We start from the raw sequence: 17,383 nt of genomic DNA, 5'->3' as shown, positions 1-17,383 counted from the left end.
AATATATAATCATGTTAAAAGTTGCTAAACGAAATCAATTTTCGTGTAGATTATAGAAACATTTTCGACAGAGTCAGAATTCTCTCTTAATACCCTTTTCTTTCAATCAGGTATCAATCTATCGTAAACAGTACAGAGAACGTACATACTCAATTGGTAAATTGATAAATTATGCCCATTACTTCCATGAAAATCATCTTCAATAACATCATTATTTATCTTTATTCAACTCTAACATTTTCTGCACACTCTGTATATCTATTTGAGATATTTTGAATCTCCATTTGAATTCTTTTTTTTCCTTTTAATTCATGTATTTTCTGATACAATTGTTTGTAAAACTTTTTTGTAGGATTTACTAATTTTTTGACATTGCTTGATTTTCGATTGATATCCATTAAACGATTTTCACAATTGTTTGAACCGATACTTATATATGCATTTTAAGGACTTTGAATGCAGTCTAAAATTGCTTTATTTTATGTCCCTAATATGACATAATTCTATATTACTAACGTTTTATTATCTTAAAAAATATTTGATTTATATTGTAAGCATTATAAATTAGAAACGTAAATAGAAAAAATATAGCTTTTCACTGAAAAGTAATTGTAAAAACAGTCCTTTGTAATATCAAAAGCAAAGGGATGCCTCTCTCAGAGAGCATAGTAACGTAGCAAATAAGGTCACACTATGTCAGTTCTATAATTCTACAGTGTATACTATAAGAATGATTTTTTTCTTTAATGTATGGAGAAATTCAACATTCTGCCATACAAACTATATCTTTCATGTGTTTAGTAAATTACTCGTATGCTAAATTATATGTTTTATGTATAAATAGCATGATTACTCATACATAACTTGACATTCAAAACAAAGTACATGTAGATATAAATACACATATTATTAATGCCATTACTGACTATTGTATGGCAATATTGTCATAATTATTTTCCCGGTTGTCTGTAGACCTCCTTCTGATAACAAGATAAAGCGGCATAAACTTTTGATAGCATCTGTAAAGAAGTTAACAGTCATGTACGATCGATAAACATTGACTTATCATATAGCATATAGCACACGTGTAGCAAGTGAAATAAATTGAAAAAAAAAACCCAAGTGAAACCCTTTCCGACAGTAAAACGTCATATTTCTTGAAACGTGTGTAGTGCTAAAACTACGTAGGATTTGGTGAAGCGTTGTACTGAACTATCTTTCATTATCAATTTGATTCCCGTATGAAGGAGAATGACACCAACATTACGTGACCAAATATAGCACTCTCTACTTCTTGATGATGCATATCAAAAAGTGCGATAACTTGTAAGCCGAAAATTGTTATATATATATATATATATATATATATATATATATATATATATATATATATATATATATATATATATATATATATATATATATATATATGCTTTAGCTGTGAACTGGACATGCTGCCAATTTTCCTTTTTTTTTTTTTTCAATTTTTAGTGGTTCAAATAAAAAGAAAATTTCCATAATACAACTGATTTCTACTTTGCCACTTTGCTATAAACGATATCAAATTCGTGAAGGGCGTACAATACGTAAGCTAGAAAGTAGATAGATAATTGTTTTAATAAATTGCTAACGATCTGTCTCATATTTGTTTGTTACTAAAATGCAGACAAATATCAAGATACTTTGTAAGACAAAGATACATATTTAAAAAACAAGAATGAAAGCTATTTACTAGTACTAGTAATCTGTAATAAATATTGAACTGTGTCCTTAACTAAAGATCTTCTTTAAAGGATACCTTTTCCTATTAAAAAATCCAAAAGCAATCAAAACCAGCACTCCAATTGCAAAAACAAGGACGGCTAAGTAGAATAAATTGAATGGCCCTTTCACTAAAAATAATGTTAGAATTAAGTAGACAATATTACAGTTTTATTATTCTTTTATATATTCTTAATAAAAAAAAAGAAGGTATCATTTTGTAAAATAATGGTAATAATCTTACAAATTCTGTTGTCACCAACTGAAAGAAATCAAGTAATCATTCTGTTAACAATAAACATGTATAATGATCCAGAAAATCATTATCAAAAGTGTTAATATGATCTACAATCATCTCTTCAATTAAATTTTTTTTTATATCATGATACAGTGATTTTTGTGAACCACGGAACAGAGATTTGCGTTTATCAGAAAACAATATATGATTTGAAAACATTAAACATTGCTACAAAGAAACTTCATAGTAAGTTTGAAGAAGACTTACTACAATAACTTGATATTTATTCAAATTATGATATTAACATTAAGTATTTTACCACGATTTTCAAAACTTAAATGTTATAATTTGAAGAATAACGCCTTTCAAGTCATAAACGTATACAGTGGTTTCATTAATATTCGTGGGCACCTATTTTCGTGGATTAAGTAAACAAATACTTTCAAGATACATGTACATAATTTTTTTTAAGTATGGCTTTATCAATAAAAAATGTCAGATGTCTTACTTCAAGTAACATTTAATATAATTGTAGATCGACATTATTATCGACATCCACGGATAAATAAGCGTTCCGCGAATTTTGATGACACCACTGTAATTTGAATAAAAATATCTGGTACCATAGTTTATTAGAAAGTTTACTACTGCTATTCCTTCACTATTTTCAGTCACACATTGGATTCCTCCAACCTTTTCAATAACTGCTCGGTTTATTTTCAAAACCCTATTGTTTTCGAGAAGCTGTATCGAAAAATCTACAAGAGAAGAAATATAATTTGCAATGGCAATTAAATATATCAATATATTTATGTCAAATTAGCATGATTGTAAATGCAAAAATATTTTTAGAAATCAGAAAATCATATGAATTTATTTTGGTTAAAATGTCAAAAGTTTATACCCTGGAATGATGTGATTTTGCTTCCATTTTTCATCCAATGGGTTACAACAGGGTGATTTTCCATTGGTGAAGACACAGCGTTACACGTCAAGCGGATGAACTCTTCAGAATATATTGTAAAGTTAGTTGTCAGGAAACTTTTTCCGTTCTCCGGAAAAACTGGAGGTGCTTAAGAGATGAATCAACATTTTCTATACTAAAGCAATTTACTTATTTGTTTCAGAGATAAATCACAATACAAATTTACTATGGATAACAAAACAAATCAGGTGTCTGTTGTGAATCGGATCAATAACAATAGTTCCATTTATGGAGGAAAAAATTATCAATAATGAAGTGAATAATATAATTTTTTTTAAGTCCTAGGTGTTAAAATTTCACTATTTCTCAAAAGGTACCACTCGCGATGATATTAATTTCACGCCGCAAGAAATGATGTAATAATCAAGGTATGAGCATTGAAACGTTTCTGAAAACTAATGATAGCATTTACCACCGGTTTTTAATCAGCGAGATTGTTATAGGTAGTTTTGAAATCTTTGAATTAAAAAAACTTAAATTTAACATAAAGACTGTGCCTTTTTGTCAACACTGTATTAAATTCATATGGTCGTACTATTACATGAAATTTGTTCAAATCTATGTATTGGTACATATTTCTCAGACAGGCAAAAATTCAGACAAGGTTTAACAATCAGTTTAACATTTTAAATGTCGATTGTTAAACACCCCTAGTAAAAATGTAGTCTGACTAAATCTCTTTCCCGTAAGTTATGTATATGTATTATGCAAAAATAATTGTTAAAAGCAGGTACATAAGATGTGAATGAACTAAGGTCCCCCTCCCTTAAATAATTTGGATAGGAAAAAATCCTCTAAAATACGTACATGTGACATTAAGATATGGTGTCTGTGCCAGATTATTCTCTGTCTCACACGTAAAACTGCCCTCGTCATTGTATGTTACATTCATTACGTGTAATATTCTTCCGTATTGGCTGGTTCTATATTTGTTGTTTGTTGATATGCTTAGTCCATGCTTATTTTTCCATTTTATTTCAGACATAGACCTGAGAAAACAGGAAATTTATTAGTTATAATTTCAATTACGACCATGAGCAGTTTATTTTAAAAATGTATACTCACGTTCCAGAAAATAAACATTGCAGAACACCATGTTTTCCTAGATGTACGCGGGAATTGCTATGAAAAACTGGACGAGGGGATGTGCCATATGTTGAAGCTATAATATAAGGGTTTTATTTCACCTGATGAACAAAGATTGACAATTCTTGTTTTAAAAATAAACTAGTTTTCATAAACTCCTACAAACCTTCAATGAACAGTTTTGTCGAGCTTCCTTTATTGAGTGTCCTGGTTTGTTCGTTCCAAATTCCACAAGCGTATGTTTTGTTTTCAAAATCCTTACTTATATTAAGAAAATGAAGATTGCCTGCAAAATACAACGAAATACACGAATTGTTATGGTAACAGTGAAAACATCTTCAAACGTCGAAGAATTTCAGTGATTCAAAGAAGGGTTGAATAAATGTAGTGAATCAAAAGCAGAAGTTCAATCAATCGCACCTCCTTAAGATAATATTTATGCCCCCCTTCGAAGAAGGGAGGGCATATTACTTTGCTGCTGTCCGTCTGTCTGTCTGTCGGTTCAACAACAGTTTCCGTTCATTTTCTTCGCAGAGGATGAACATATTAAAATAAAAATTAGTATACAGGTTTATCATAATAATATCTAGGTCAAGTTCGATAATGGGTACGATCAAGCAATTTTTGACAGAGTTATGGCCCTAGGAAGTAGAAAAATTCCAGTTATATGCAGTTTCTGCTCATTTTCTTCGCAGAAGATGACATTTTGAAATTTGGTATACAGGTTTATCATGATAATATCTAGGTCAAGTTCGATATTGGGTACGATTGAGCGGAAATTTTCGAGGATGCACATATTGATATGAAATTTGATATACATGTATGTAGGTCAAGTATGATTTTGGGTATGATAGAGCAATTTTCGAATGCCCCCTTGGACGTAGAAAAATTCTATTCTTTTCGTTTATTTTCTTCGCAAAATAGCACATATTAAATAAAACTTGGTATACAGATTTTTTATGATAATAACTAGGGCGAGTTAGCCATTGGGTACGATTGTGCAATTTTCGACAGTTTCGGAGTTATGCCCCTTGGACTTCAAATTCCAATTATTTGCAGTTTACGTTCATTTTCCAAGGAAGGGGGGCATACGTGTTTCACAAACATCTCTTGTCATTTAAGTCTTTGTTTAAGTTAACAAATGCTATTATGGATGCTGTTGAATTTTACTTCTATCTCTACTTTCTTTTTTCTATTTTAAAGGGACTTGGACAGGAGATCAAACATTTTATTTTTTATGTATAAAATGGTTTACTGGTGCATTTTAAATGTTGACCAAAATATTGAATGTTAAAGTCAAGTTACAAGCGGGATACAGAGGTAAGAATTGATTGTTATGTAAACAAAGCTTAAGTCTTGTTTACAAAAAATGAAATGTAGAGAATTGCCATTTCTTAGACAAAATGACATGTAAAAATCAATCTAAACTAATTCAATAATATTAGACATAACATTATAAACTTCTATATTTATCATTATAAACATTGAAAATGGAAAAATAAAATTTGAAAATTTTAAGTCAAATCGTATCAAAGTCCCTTTAAATTTTATGAAGTATCCATTCATTTTTGTTTCGTAAAACTGACATGGTAGTTTCATCTACTGGCCAAATGAAATATGAATTTATCTAAGAAACGTACCATCCAGGTCTATAGCTATATTTTCATCTTCCGATACCGTGTTTTGTGTCCCGATTCCATGTGTCCATTCAAATTGACATGCATCATGTGGCTCACAGCGTGGTTTGTAAGAACAATCAAGTTTACAATGATCATATTCTTCACAAGACTTCATCGACAATGGCCGAATATTCCGAAATTTGTCAAGAACTATACATAAAAAACATACAACTCTACTATAATTAAGCACATCAATTTGGATTATGGAAGAATGCTTAGAAAAAGTCAGATAATGTTAAATAAAAAAATGCATTCCAATCTGACCTGCTTCAGAAATCTTGACAAATGGAGATACAGACGCTCCATAATCGTTCTCTGCAACGCAGTAAAAGACTCCAAAATTGTCTTTTGTATAATTTGTTATCCTCAGGTACCCACTAGTTATGTTGGCTGTAATTTGTATTTGGTTTTCAACCTTTCGTCCATTTTGGTACCAATAATACCTGATGATAAAGGTATGTTTTATCAAAAAGATTTTTTCTTAACAAAACAGTATTGAAATTGAGGGAAAAAACCCAAAAAGACAACAAGACAGAACGGTCTCTTAAATCAAATAAATTAATTTGAATTACTCACTTTATATTCCCACTATAAGCCTGGCACTGAAGGGCCAAATTAGAAATCTTATTCAAGAAATACTCGGGTCGAAACTCTGATGTTATAATAGGAGGATGATTAAATGACTGTGCTCCTGTGGAATATATGTAAGTATTAAATATATTTATGAATAAATTGGCAGTTTCATATAAAAATATTGTTTACAGTAAGAAAAGAGCAGTAAATTTTTTTAAAAAGGATGCAATGCACCTATAGAGGTAAAATGAAATATAAAATACGTTACCTATTAGAAGACATGTCATTAAAAAGGACTGCATTATCAAAATTGCAAAATATTTCCAGGTTGTGATGCTATCAAAACATTTTCGCAAAATGATAAATCATTTAAAACAGCATTAAAAGTGAACATAACTGTAATATTAATTGAACGTGTTTCGTTTTTCTTCCTGTTTCCTACATTCTATGTTGTGTAATATTTTCAATACCTCAATAGTAACTCGTATACTAATTGAATATTCCTTACATTTAAAATCGTATTTAAAGCGCATGACCATTCATTGACCATAATACAGTGTAATCATAAGGTTCTGTAGTGGCTCAATTTTCGTGGAATTCGTCTCATCCACCAATTAACGTCCTCAAGGAATTAATAATTTAGGCTTATAAAGTCATATTTCCTTTCGTAGATATAAGAGAATACACGAACCTGTAAAGTTTAAGCAATCCATGAAAATAGGCCCCACGAATTTTGATAATTCCACAGTATACAGAATGTTGTATCGAGATATGAATCTATTTGCATTCTTGCTTGAATATGGTCATGTTTTGCAAAGACATTGTAATAAACTTTTATTGATTTTCCATGCATTTTTATGTATGTTCATTATGTAAATGTTTTCCTTTCATAGTTTCCAAAGATTACCAAAGCACCGTGTCTATATGAAGGCTACATGCATCAATAAACACTGGCACTTTTGTACCAAAAATGCTTTTCTTTTTATGTCAAAATAATTTTGAATTTAATAGGATGGTTGATGACCCGGACTAAGCTTCATCTGTACAAATATTTGATTAAAAATTGCTCGGACATTTTACTACAGATATCAACACTTAATTTGCCTTTGATATTCTTGCCAACACCATTACCAGCCATGTTAAGTGAAGTAGACCAGTTTTATACAAGTAAAAATGGCGACTCTCGATCTGCACGAGAACCTCATTTCCCAAGGTCGGTTAGCGTGTTATAAGAAAGTATGAGGAAAGTAAAGTGACGATACTGTAGTAAATTGTCATAAATTTTTTTTTAAGACTAGGAGCTACAGACCTGAGGCTAACCCAGATGATGTCAATTAAAAACATTATATATATTGATCTCTTATTGTATCTCGACATTTTTCGGCACCTTTTTTCCGCTTCCGGGCAACAGACATGACGTGTTTGACACGTTGGATGCTCACGTAATATTATATTAATTCTGATCATCAAACATACATCTGATTTTAAAAACAGCATTAGGACATTTTATTTGTTAATTTAATAAAATCTTCATATTGAAGTGGAAAATTAATTTACCACTAATATCATAGAACATTCTGTATATAAACCATTAACTCATTTGTCTCCAAACACCTCGTCTGCATTCGTGATGGTGTGACAGGAGCAGGAAGTTAAACACACACTTTTATAATCCTGCTGACTCAATAAGGGCTTTGTTGAACTTCTTTGTGGAGGATATGGACTCGTCTTTTCAGCTTTTAACAATTATTTTAGCGAATTCGTGCCATCTTATTAATTTTATAAAATATCAATGTCATTTAAATAAAGGAAATGCTGTTAAGGTTTGTACTCTTCAAACGTGATCCATGTTAAAGTGATGAGCGTTTCTGTTTGAAATAAAATGTGTACAGACTGTTATGAAGAGTCTAAAACCTTTTTGATACACGCAGTATGGTTACTATTGCCTTCCTCGTTTCCTTTTTACATTTTTTCTTCTTGGACATTTGTGAATTTGATTCATGTCCATCGCATTAAAATTTCGATTGCTGTTATTTTTTAAGACACTTTCGTCGCATTTTAAAGATTGACCGTGTACCACTTGAAATGTTTAAAACCATAACATCAGTTGAAATATTAAAGCGATAAACAAAAAATCCACATATTCCCAATGAAATATAAGATGTTAAAAATACGACCAAAGTCGACTACAGAAAAGTTTAATTTAGCTGAAACTGAAATTATTAAATATCAGTTAAGGGATCATCTAATTTTGGAAGCAAAACACAGTAATACTGTTACAAATGCCAGAAACAAAACATCTATTCAAGAAGTAAAGAATAAATGGAGAATAGTTGCCGGAAAGCAAAGCTGAAATTCACGGAACACAAGAGGCAGAGCCATAAAACTTGAGGTCACCTTAATCGCAACTTCTCGGGCCTTTTCGGCAGGCTCGGAAATATGTCTCGAATGTATCACGAAGGCGTCCATGAAACCCCCCTTTTTTATTTGTAAAACTTGATATAAATTCAACATTTTGCGATCTATTGAGATGTAAGTAAGGCTTCAATAAAGTCAATGATATACCCTAAAATATACCACAGAAGCGACATACAAGGCAGTCCAGCCGATACTTATTTCAATTGGAAGCGACTCCATTTTGTATAAAATTCTATCATCTGGTGACGTTTATACATTGGGTTTGAATTACCCTGGTTAAACATTTTGTGTATATTCTAATTAGAGTCTGCGGTAAAACTGGGTTGCTAAGTACTTTTCCGTTCTTTGTCAAAAATAAAAAGGAATTACAAAAAAAATTTATGATATGAATTTCGAACGCACCAAAGTTAAGTAAAATTAGAACACCTTCTTCTTAAAGCTTTAAAATGAAATATAATTTGCATTCACACTCTCAAATAATGACTATAAAAAGAATTTGGACAAAGCGTGTTTGACTAAGAAGTGAAACAAAATACGAACACATTATTTTACGATGTAATAAGAGCATGCACCACGAAAAGATTGCCATCATACCTTTGTGGGTAGTAGGCATGATTGAACTTGGATGTGAGCTGATTTCTACTGATGCAGAAGTCGTCGGTGACCCCTGAATAGTACTGTTAGACGGGCTGCCGCCTATTGTATTGGCTGAAATTTGGTATGATAAACAAATTAATCAGCTGAAAAAGTTAAATGCTTCGTCTTTCACTATTCTGTCAGTTAAACTTAATTAACACAAATTTTCACACATACAAGTTTGTCAGTGTTAATTTTATTTTGCATATTTCATTATAATTTAAACGAGGTAATTATTCAAATCAAACCAATTATTAGGTATCTAAGGTATAATTGGTTACATAATATATTAACAGAAATACGCTCAGTTAATGTACCTGTAACATTTGAACACATATCAACAAATGCGCTGACCATAACACATCTATATTCCAGGATTACGTAGCATTTTTTGTTACCGTCTCAATCTTGAAGGGAATTGTTTATATTACATACATGCTCCAATTTATAATTTTATATATTGCTTCCTGTTTAAAGTGATCAAATTCACAGGATAAATAACCGGAAGAATGAATGTGACAGTTTTTATTGTTGAAGTTTTGGAAGACGGATCCAATATATTTTTAAGAATCAAACCTCTGTCTCCGTGAAAGGAATATATGCATTCGGAAACAACAGGTCTGAGAGGGAGGAGTCCATGCCATTTCAATCTGAAGTTGAAATAGATATATATATTTTTTTTTTGGGGGGGGGGGGTTTACTTCATTGATCACCGCCTTCAAGATTAACGCGAACAGGTAATGGACGAGGCAGATATAGCAAGTTATGAAAGGATATTTTGGTGAGGGTCAAGCGAATTCATTCATTAAGCCCAACTATGGACGAATGAAAATACTAATAAGTTTCATTTTGTTTGTCGACATTTTGTCTGTAGATGCATATAAGAATTGATGTCAATCCCAAAAGTTTATAATTTGCTTGTTTTCCCCACAGTCATGTTTTTTGTACACAATTAGTGTTGCCTGCAAAAGGCCTTGTCAGGGTGTAAGGTGACTTGTTCTTATGTCAATGCTAAGAGTAAACAAAAATTCATATGCTTCATTTAATTATCTTCTTTAATTGTTAAAAAATTAATTTTCTATTGTCATTCACGTTGAAGCCAAACGATTTTGATTTGTTTTCTTAAAGTCCTATTAAATAATACTTTGCTAGAGTTTGATGTTTAGATGTTAAGTGTCCTTCTTATACATGTACATGTAATATAACTTGAAAAAGAAATTGAAAAACTTTGTCTTACACAATTTTTTTATTCAAATAAAAGTATCATAAGATTAGTTATCTTCACAACATCTTAGCTAATTGTTATAACTTATTCACTTGACAGAAGTGGCTATCGAAAGATCAGGCTCAGATAAGTGTTAGATTTTCTACGATAAATAATTATATTAATCAATTAAATCGTTGCATCGTTACTTTTGGTTTGGTTTATATTGATAAGAAGTTGACATCAACTGACAATATGGATAAGATAATGTACAATGGGTTTTTGAACAAATTAAAACTTTATTTAAAACATCTGCAAGTTCGTTTTGTAGTACATGTATCATGGAAACAGTGTTGAGGAGATGAGAGAACAACCCGAATTTCCCACTTAATCGATTTACTGTCATACCAAGTCTTGTTTAGTTATGGTAGATAAAATTAACAGTTATGGAAACCAACTGGTTTAAAATGTAACAAATTTAGACACACATGACCTCATTTTATCTTTCTCTCCATCTCTGTTGTTTCAAATAGAAACCAATTCCAATTGGTTTCACGATCTTTGTCGGGATCTAATCAATTAACAGATAACGCTCACGCTTTTAAAGCGCTAAGCATAGCAAAGCACTTTTTTGTCGTTAGACTTCTACTTCCAGTACATTCAATATCTGCCCCTATAAGCAGAAATATACATGATTTAAACTGGTTAGGGGAAGCAGTTTTAGGGGTTAACGCACATACTAGCATGGGCTATTGTGAATATAAAGTACAGGCTATTTTGAATCTAAAGTTAGGGAGAGGACTAAAATAGGCATAGCTTGATGTCCAATCCTATTATGTTCTTATTTGCATATTAAAAAAATTTGTTAAATTAAATCAAATCTAAGGTGCGAGGCTTACGTACACCACTGCAGGGGCTGCCATGCAGTGATGAGGGAATATGGGTATATCCCTCTAACTATTTTTAGAATCGGTAGGACAACAAAGTAGTGCCTTTAAGCAAAATACTCCCTATACTTGCAGAGTGTATATACATTTATTGGGACATTTTAAATCAGAATGCTTGACACATGTCAGAAAAGAGGATTTGCAATTTTAAAAACAAGTGTCAAAATTGAATTATCATTTGAAGAAAAGAATTGAAATTGTTTGATGTACACCCTTTCCAAAACCGAGAAATTCCCTACTTTTAGTTTCATTTTCAGAGTTTTTCAATACAGACGCATTTTGCCGGAAAACGAATCTGACTTCAAACCACGAAATTTTAACAGGAAAGAGACAATTTGATGAGCTTTCATTCAAGAGGTCCCTAATTGCTGAACGAAAATTAGGACCGGAGCTATGAACCATAACGTTAACATTACCGCCTATGGAAAATGCATTAGTGGACTATACTCATATTGAACTCCATGTTGGTAAGGCATATTTCTTGTTTATTTGCAATTATTATGATAAACGTGCATTTTTCTTTGGTACATCTTCTCATTTATGTGAATAAACTAAATTTCCAACAAGTTTAACAAGTTTAATCATTTTAATAGCACATCTTCTAAGAAAATATCCATCACAACATCCCCCCCCCTCGGGATTTTAAAAAAAAACAAACAACAATTTAAATTAAAGAAATTGTGATTTTAACTTGAACGTAATTTATTTTGAGTTTTTACATAAATAAAATGAAAATGTATGTGTGTTTCTAATTATACATGAGTTTAGAAGACATTTTTATAAATTTTGAGACCAAATATCAGTTCGGGTTTTTAGTGCGATCATTTCAAATGAGCAAAAGTGAAAGTAGAAAAGCAGAAAGTTTCCGGTGAGGAAAAATACTTCATTCTAGCAGTGTCCAGCTATCTAAGATTAGTTTGCATTGTAAGGGAATTGTATTAGTGTCCGGTAGGTTCCAATTCTATATATTTGTGACGATAGATTTGCATTAAATTTGAGTAAATTAATTTGTCATGCATATTGTGACATGACTATGTACCGAAGATGTAGGTATGCACTCTTTAACATGTAGAAGCCTACCATGTTGGTTAGTACTTAATCCACAAAACCTATCTTTGTTTATCATAATCAAAATTGAATGAAATTATCAGTAATCATTTTAAGTACAATGTAGATATTTACTAGTAATTATTCATTCATACTATTGAAAAAATAGATCAATATGTTGGGGGTGGGGGGGTGGGGGTGGGGGTTGATATTGAATGTTATTTGGGGGTTGGTTGGTCTTTAGGGTGTATAGATGTGTTGTGCATGAAGATGTAGTTATTGTTTGCTATCTGTTCTCTCTTTCTGTATCTTTCCCCTCTCTCTAATTCTCTCTGTCTCTTAATTTCTCTCTCTCTCTCTCTCTCTCTCTCTCTCTCTCTCTCTCTCTCTCTCTCTCTCTCTCTCTCTCTCTCTCTCTCTCAACATATGGCTGCTTTTGACATGGAATTGCAAATGTTGGGGATAGTGTTTAATAATGTAGAATTTAATTCAAAACATTTCATTTTAGATAACATGTAAATTGAAATGGAACTACTTCAAAGAATAAAACACAACAATGAGCCACACTTGATGTAAGTAAAATTGATTTTTGTAACTACACTCGTCCAAGTTTAAAAGAAGGAACCTGTAAAAATTATGTACCCTGGCCATTATTTTACATGCAGATAATTTAGAATATTAGATACTGGGAAACTTTACATTGAATATACATATTTCACAGACTTAGTGGGTATTTCTTGTTCTTCTGGATTTTGAACTTTAGTTAAATGTAGACTCTTTTCCACAGGATATGTCTTTTGATAATTTTTGTTAAATTTGTTACCATGATAACAATATACAAGAGTAAAAGAAAAAATCCTTATTAGCAAGTTTCTTTTCCCTTTGACATATATTTAATGAGTTAAATCATGGTGCATTTGTTCCGAAATTAAACTTAAATAAAAGTTCAGCAAATATTACACTTATATGAGTAAAAACAACTCATCACTATGACGTCATTATGACGTCATAGGTGAGGTAATCTCAAGCTAGCATCAAAATGGAGCAAAAACTGAATTGAGGGCCTCACATTATAGAGTGATATAACTTTATTATTTATAAACCAATACCTACATGTAATACCTTGATGGATAGGGAAATTCCTATACTTTTCTATTTTACCTTTTTCGTGGTGTTTGAAAGCAATTCTTTTTTGTAACTCATATAACTCATGATTTTTATGACAATTTTTTTATAAAATCAGACATAATTGAGCTTTTTCATAAGAATATGAACAAAACAAATTTGGTAAAATATTGAATGTTTATGTTTTACATGTATTTTAATCCTTGAGATTAAAGTTTCCTCAATTTATGCAATTTGAAGAGCATCGAGTGCCAATGAGCTATATGTTGTTTAGGTAAATTATAACTCGACTGTTTCTTCAAATTTCATGCATGTGTATCAATGCTGCAAAATCCAGTTATGTATTGAATTTTTCCAAATTTGGAATCATGGATTTGTATAGTGTCTAGAGTGAATATATAAGCTAAGAATGGTAAACAACCACAATGACTGTTTTATATTGGGTATATCCCTCTAACTATTTTTAGAATCGGTAGGACAACAAAGTAGTGCCTTTAAGCAAAATACTCCCTATACTTGCAGAGTGTATATACATTTATTGGGACATTTTAAATCAGAATGCTTGACACATGTCAGAAAAGAGGATTTGCAATTTTAAAAACAAGTGTCAAAATTAAATTATCATTTGAAGAAAAGAATTGAAATTGTTTGATGTACACCCTTTCCAAAACCGAGAAATTCCCTACTTTTAGTTTCATTTTCAGAGTTTTTCAATACAGACGCATTTTGCCGGAAAACGAATCTGACTTCAAACCACGAAATTTTAACAGGAAAGAGACAATTTGATGAGCTTTCATTCAAGAGGTCCCTCATTGCTGAACGAAAATTAGGGCCGGGGCTATGAACCATAACGTTAACATTACCGCCTATGGAAAATGCATTAGTGGACTATACCCATATAGTGCCTTAACAGAAGCTGAAATATATAAAAATCAAATCGAGTTTTTATAACTAAGCTTGCAAAAAGTAAATTTCCTTTAGAACCAAGCTAAGTTAGCGCTTTTAAGTACTATCAGTACTTTAATTTTTATTTTGATTTTGTTATTTAAGCATCAAAGCATCAAAGTCTTAGCTTGTGAAGATGAATATGAGTAAACACAAATTGTACTTATATGCAAGGTTTATATGAAACATTTAGTGCTTCATCGCAATTTTTTTTTTAAAAACAAATAGTTTTTTTTAAACATTCCTATCTCTTGAACTTAGTGCTTAGTGCTCCATCGCAATTTTTTTTAAAAACAAATAGTTATTTTTTAAACATTCCTATCTCGTGAACTTAATGCTTATGCTGTTCGAGTAATGTCTGTATTAACTTGCTCCACCGTCACCGATTTTAAAATCACTCAACTCATTCCTCCACTCAACTCTTTCAAAATAAAGTGTATTTATGTTGGGTCAATACTCAAACTTGAGGCTGGGTGTTGACTTGAGGAAAGTTGGTGACAGCGGGGCCAGGTGGAAAAAGTTGTAGCAGATACTATAGTTTATTAGAAAATCACATCCAATGACGTGTGCAATAATGAAGTCGACAACATATATCCAGTCTGTGCTGGTACCAGCAATGGTCAGAAGACGAGAAATGGAGGCTGACTTTACTCAAGATCTTAACAATACAAATTCCTCTCCTGACTGATTTGAGTGACACTTTCTTTTCTGACCTTGTTGGCACTAAGCCGGTGAAAAGAAATCTTTATCAAAATTTAGAGGATGGTGATACGTCAAATCCTCCATTAAACCAAGACAATGACAACCAGTCGGGAGCACTTATTTTCTATAAAACACAAAATATACAAATATGTTTAACTTGGTAAGAGTGCACTAAACAACACAACTATGACAGGTCATTTAGGTTATTTTTTGGCCTAAGTTAAGGCATTCATAAAGATCATATTTCATACCTGTTATTTTGCTTGCACACTGGATTACTCTCACCCATAACATATTTAAAACATTAAGAAGTAATATATTCTTTGGATTTATTTACTTACATTAACAGAATAACAATAAGAAAATTAGAATGTATCTATGATTATATAAGCCACTTATGATGTGTGTAATCTGCATTTCTAAAAATTAAAAAAAGTTAAAACTTCCCTAAGTAATATACTCTAGATTAGAAAATTTTAAAAAATAAAACTGAACATAACATTTCCTATCACTATATGTTATATAATACTTGTCATGTGATCAACAAAAGTCACATGATCAACTTCCTGTCTCTCCTTAAATTCACTGGTTATTAGAACTTTTCACATATGGCGTCGTTCTCTTCATTTTAATGTCTAGACAGCCTTTAATATATCATTGTTGTTGAATTTTTTTTTATAAAAAGGTGCAATACCGTGAAATCTCTGACCGAATGTTTTGCCCTGCCCACTTTATGGATATGGTATTAAAAATATATCCAAAAATTTGCAGTCACACTAAAGGAAACGTTTTAACGATTGTGATTATGAAATATTAAGTTACAAGGTCACCTGTCATTGCCATTTTCAAACGCTGTAAAAAAGAACATGCATGCGGTAGCGATTCATTATTCACATACAAGTAAATCAATTGCGAGGAATTAGACTCATGACAAACGCATCACCTAACCTGAACATATACTGACAAAACATTTGCCCAAAAAGACACCAGCAGGCATGTTCACGAAGCTATCTTAGGACTATGGCGTGTCCTAAGTACGTCTTAGGATACGTCTTAGTCTTAAGTCTGTTTCTCGAAGGTCTCCTAAATTTAGGAACCGCCATAACTTTGTCCTAACTTTAAGACATCACCTACCTTGTCCTAAGACCATCCTAAAGCTATAAGATCACGTTTTTAGGGATATTGGGATGTTGTGAAGCCTTTTCTTAAGACCGGTAGAATAAAGCAATATTTTCCACAGTTCCAGCATTTTCGACAAACATCAAATTCCTAATCCGGGAGGGGGGGGGGGGGCATAGTCAATTATTCTATCATGTATGCTCATTTTAACAAAATGATGTGAAGGGGGACCCCGAACTCTCACCACTTCCCCGTTGCTACATGCTTGCCTTGGAGTTGACAAATTAAGATTTTTTTCGCAAATACTATGTCTGTTTGACAAATGAAATTTATTCACTTATTATTTTTTTTATCTACATTGTACACTAAATGAGTTACATTCATTGTTTTGATTATAATAATTTTTGATAACAATTGTTTAAATATCCTTTGCTATAAAAAGTAAATTTACATCGGGTTACATATACCATACGTGATCATTCCTAATTTTGATTACTTTATTTTGAAAAAAATAATCTTTAAAAAATGTGTAATGTTGAATGAACTGTATTTATATATTATCGAGATATATTACAACTTATTCCTTATTTAACATGTTCGTGTATTCTATATATTGCAGATTAAAGGGAAATTGATTGTGTTTGTACCAGTACATGCGTTTCCTCACGTAACGTTTCAAATTCCATGAAAAACACGTGTTTATGTATTACATATACTTGAATGACAAGATTCTCAAATGTTAATTATGAAATGACAATACACACGTGTTGTTTACATAATTATCTGCTTGAAGCCAATTCTGTCCTGATATATATTTTCTTTGTTTAAAAAAGAACAGTTATTTGAATTTTTAGGGGCTTGTAATATTTTTTATTTTAATATTTTTTGGGGGGGGCGGGGTTAATTTAAAGAAAAACA

At 31.4% G+C, this 17,383-nt stretch overlaps 1 protein-coding gene and 1 long non-coding RNA gene across 5 annotated transcripts; one reads left to right on the top strand and one right to left on the bottom strand.

Annotated features, from left to right (window-relative positions):
* Nucleotides 1-816: 816 nt before the first annotated feature.
* Nucleotides 817-9,851, bottom strand: LOC105338943 (neural cell adhesion molecule L1). 4 transcript variants are annotated; one of them, XM_066084520.1, is made up of 14 exons: nucleotides 9,694-9,848; nucleotides 9,335-9,448; nucleotides 6,591-7,013; nucleotides 6,326-6,440; nucleotides 6,014-6,192; nucleotides 5,711-5,899; nucleotides 4,237-4,356; nucleotides 4,050-4,146; nucleotides 3,792-3,973; nucleotides 2,904-3,071; nucleotides 2,623-2,757; nucleotides 2,006-2,023; nucleotides 1,799-1,892; nucleotides 817-1,019 (listed from the first exon to the last, which is right to left on the bottom strand). In XM_066084520.1, the coding sequence occupies exons 3-14, from the start codon at nucleotides 6,622-6,624 to the stop codon at nucleotides 926-928; spliced, it is 1,425 nt and encodes a 474-aa protein (XP_065940592.1). In that variant the 5' UTR covers nucleotides 6,625-7,013; nucleotides 9,335-9,448; nucleotides 9,694-9,848; the 3' UTR covers nucleotides 817-925. The 4 variants fall into 4 exon arrangements, with proteins under 4 accessions (XP_065940592.1, XP_019927253.3, XP_019927254.3 ...); XM_020071694.3 differs by lacking the exon at nucleotides 6,591-7,013 and having other exon boundaries at nucleotides 9,694-9,849; XM_020071695.3 differs by lacking the exons at nucleotides 2,006-2,023; nucleotides 6,591-7,013 and having other exon boundaries at nucleotides 9,694-9,851.
* Nucleotides 9,852-12,342: 2,491 nt separating this feature from the next.
* On the top strand, nucleotides 12,343-15,679 carry LOC117681033 (uncharacterized). Its single transcript, XR_004595781.2, has 3 exons — nucleotides 12,343-12,475; nucleotides 13,083-13,146; nucleotides 14,404-15,679. It is a non-coding gene; the product is annotated as an uncharacterized lncRNA (long non-coding RNA).
* The last annotated feature ends 1,704 nt before the right edge of the window (nucleotides 15,680-17,383 follow it).

Source organism: Magallana gigas, chromosome 5 (assembly GCF_963853765.1).
Source record: "Magallana gigas chromosome 5, xbMagGiga1.1, whole genome shotgun sequence".
Taxonomy (NCBI): domain Eukaryota; kingdom Metazoa; phylum Mollusca; class Bivalvia; order Ostreida; family Ostreidae; genus Magallana; species Magallana gigas.
The sequence above is the reverse complement of the archived record's forward strand: the minus strand, read 5'-3'. Positions and strand labels throughout refer to the sequence as shown.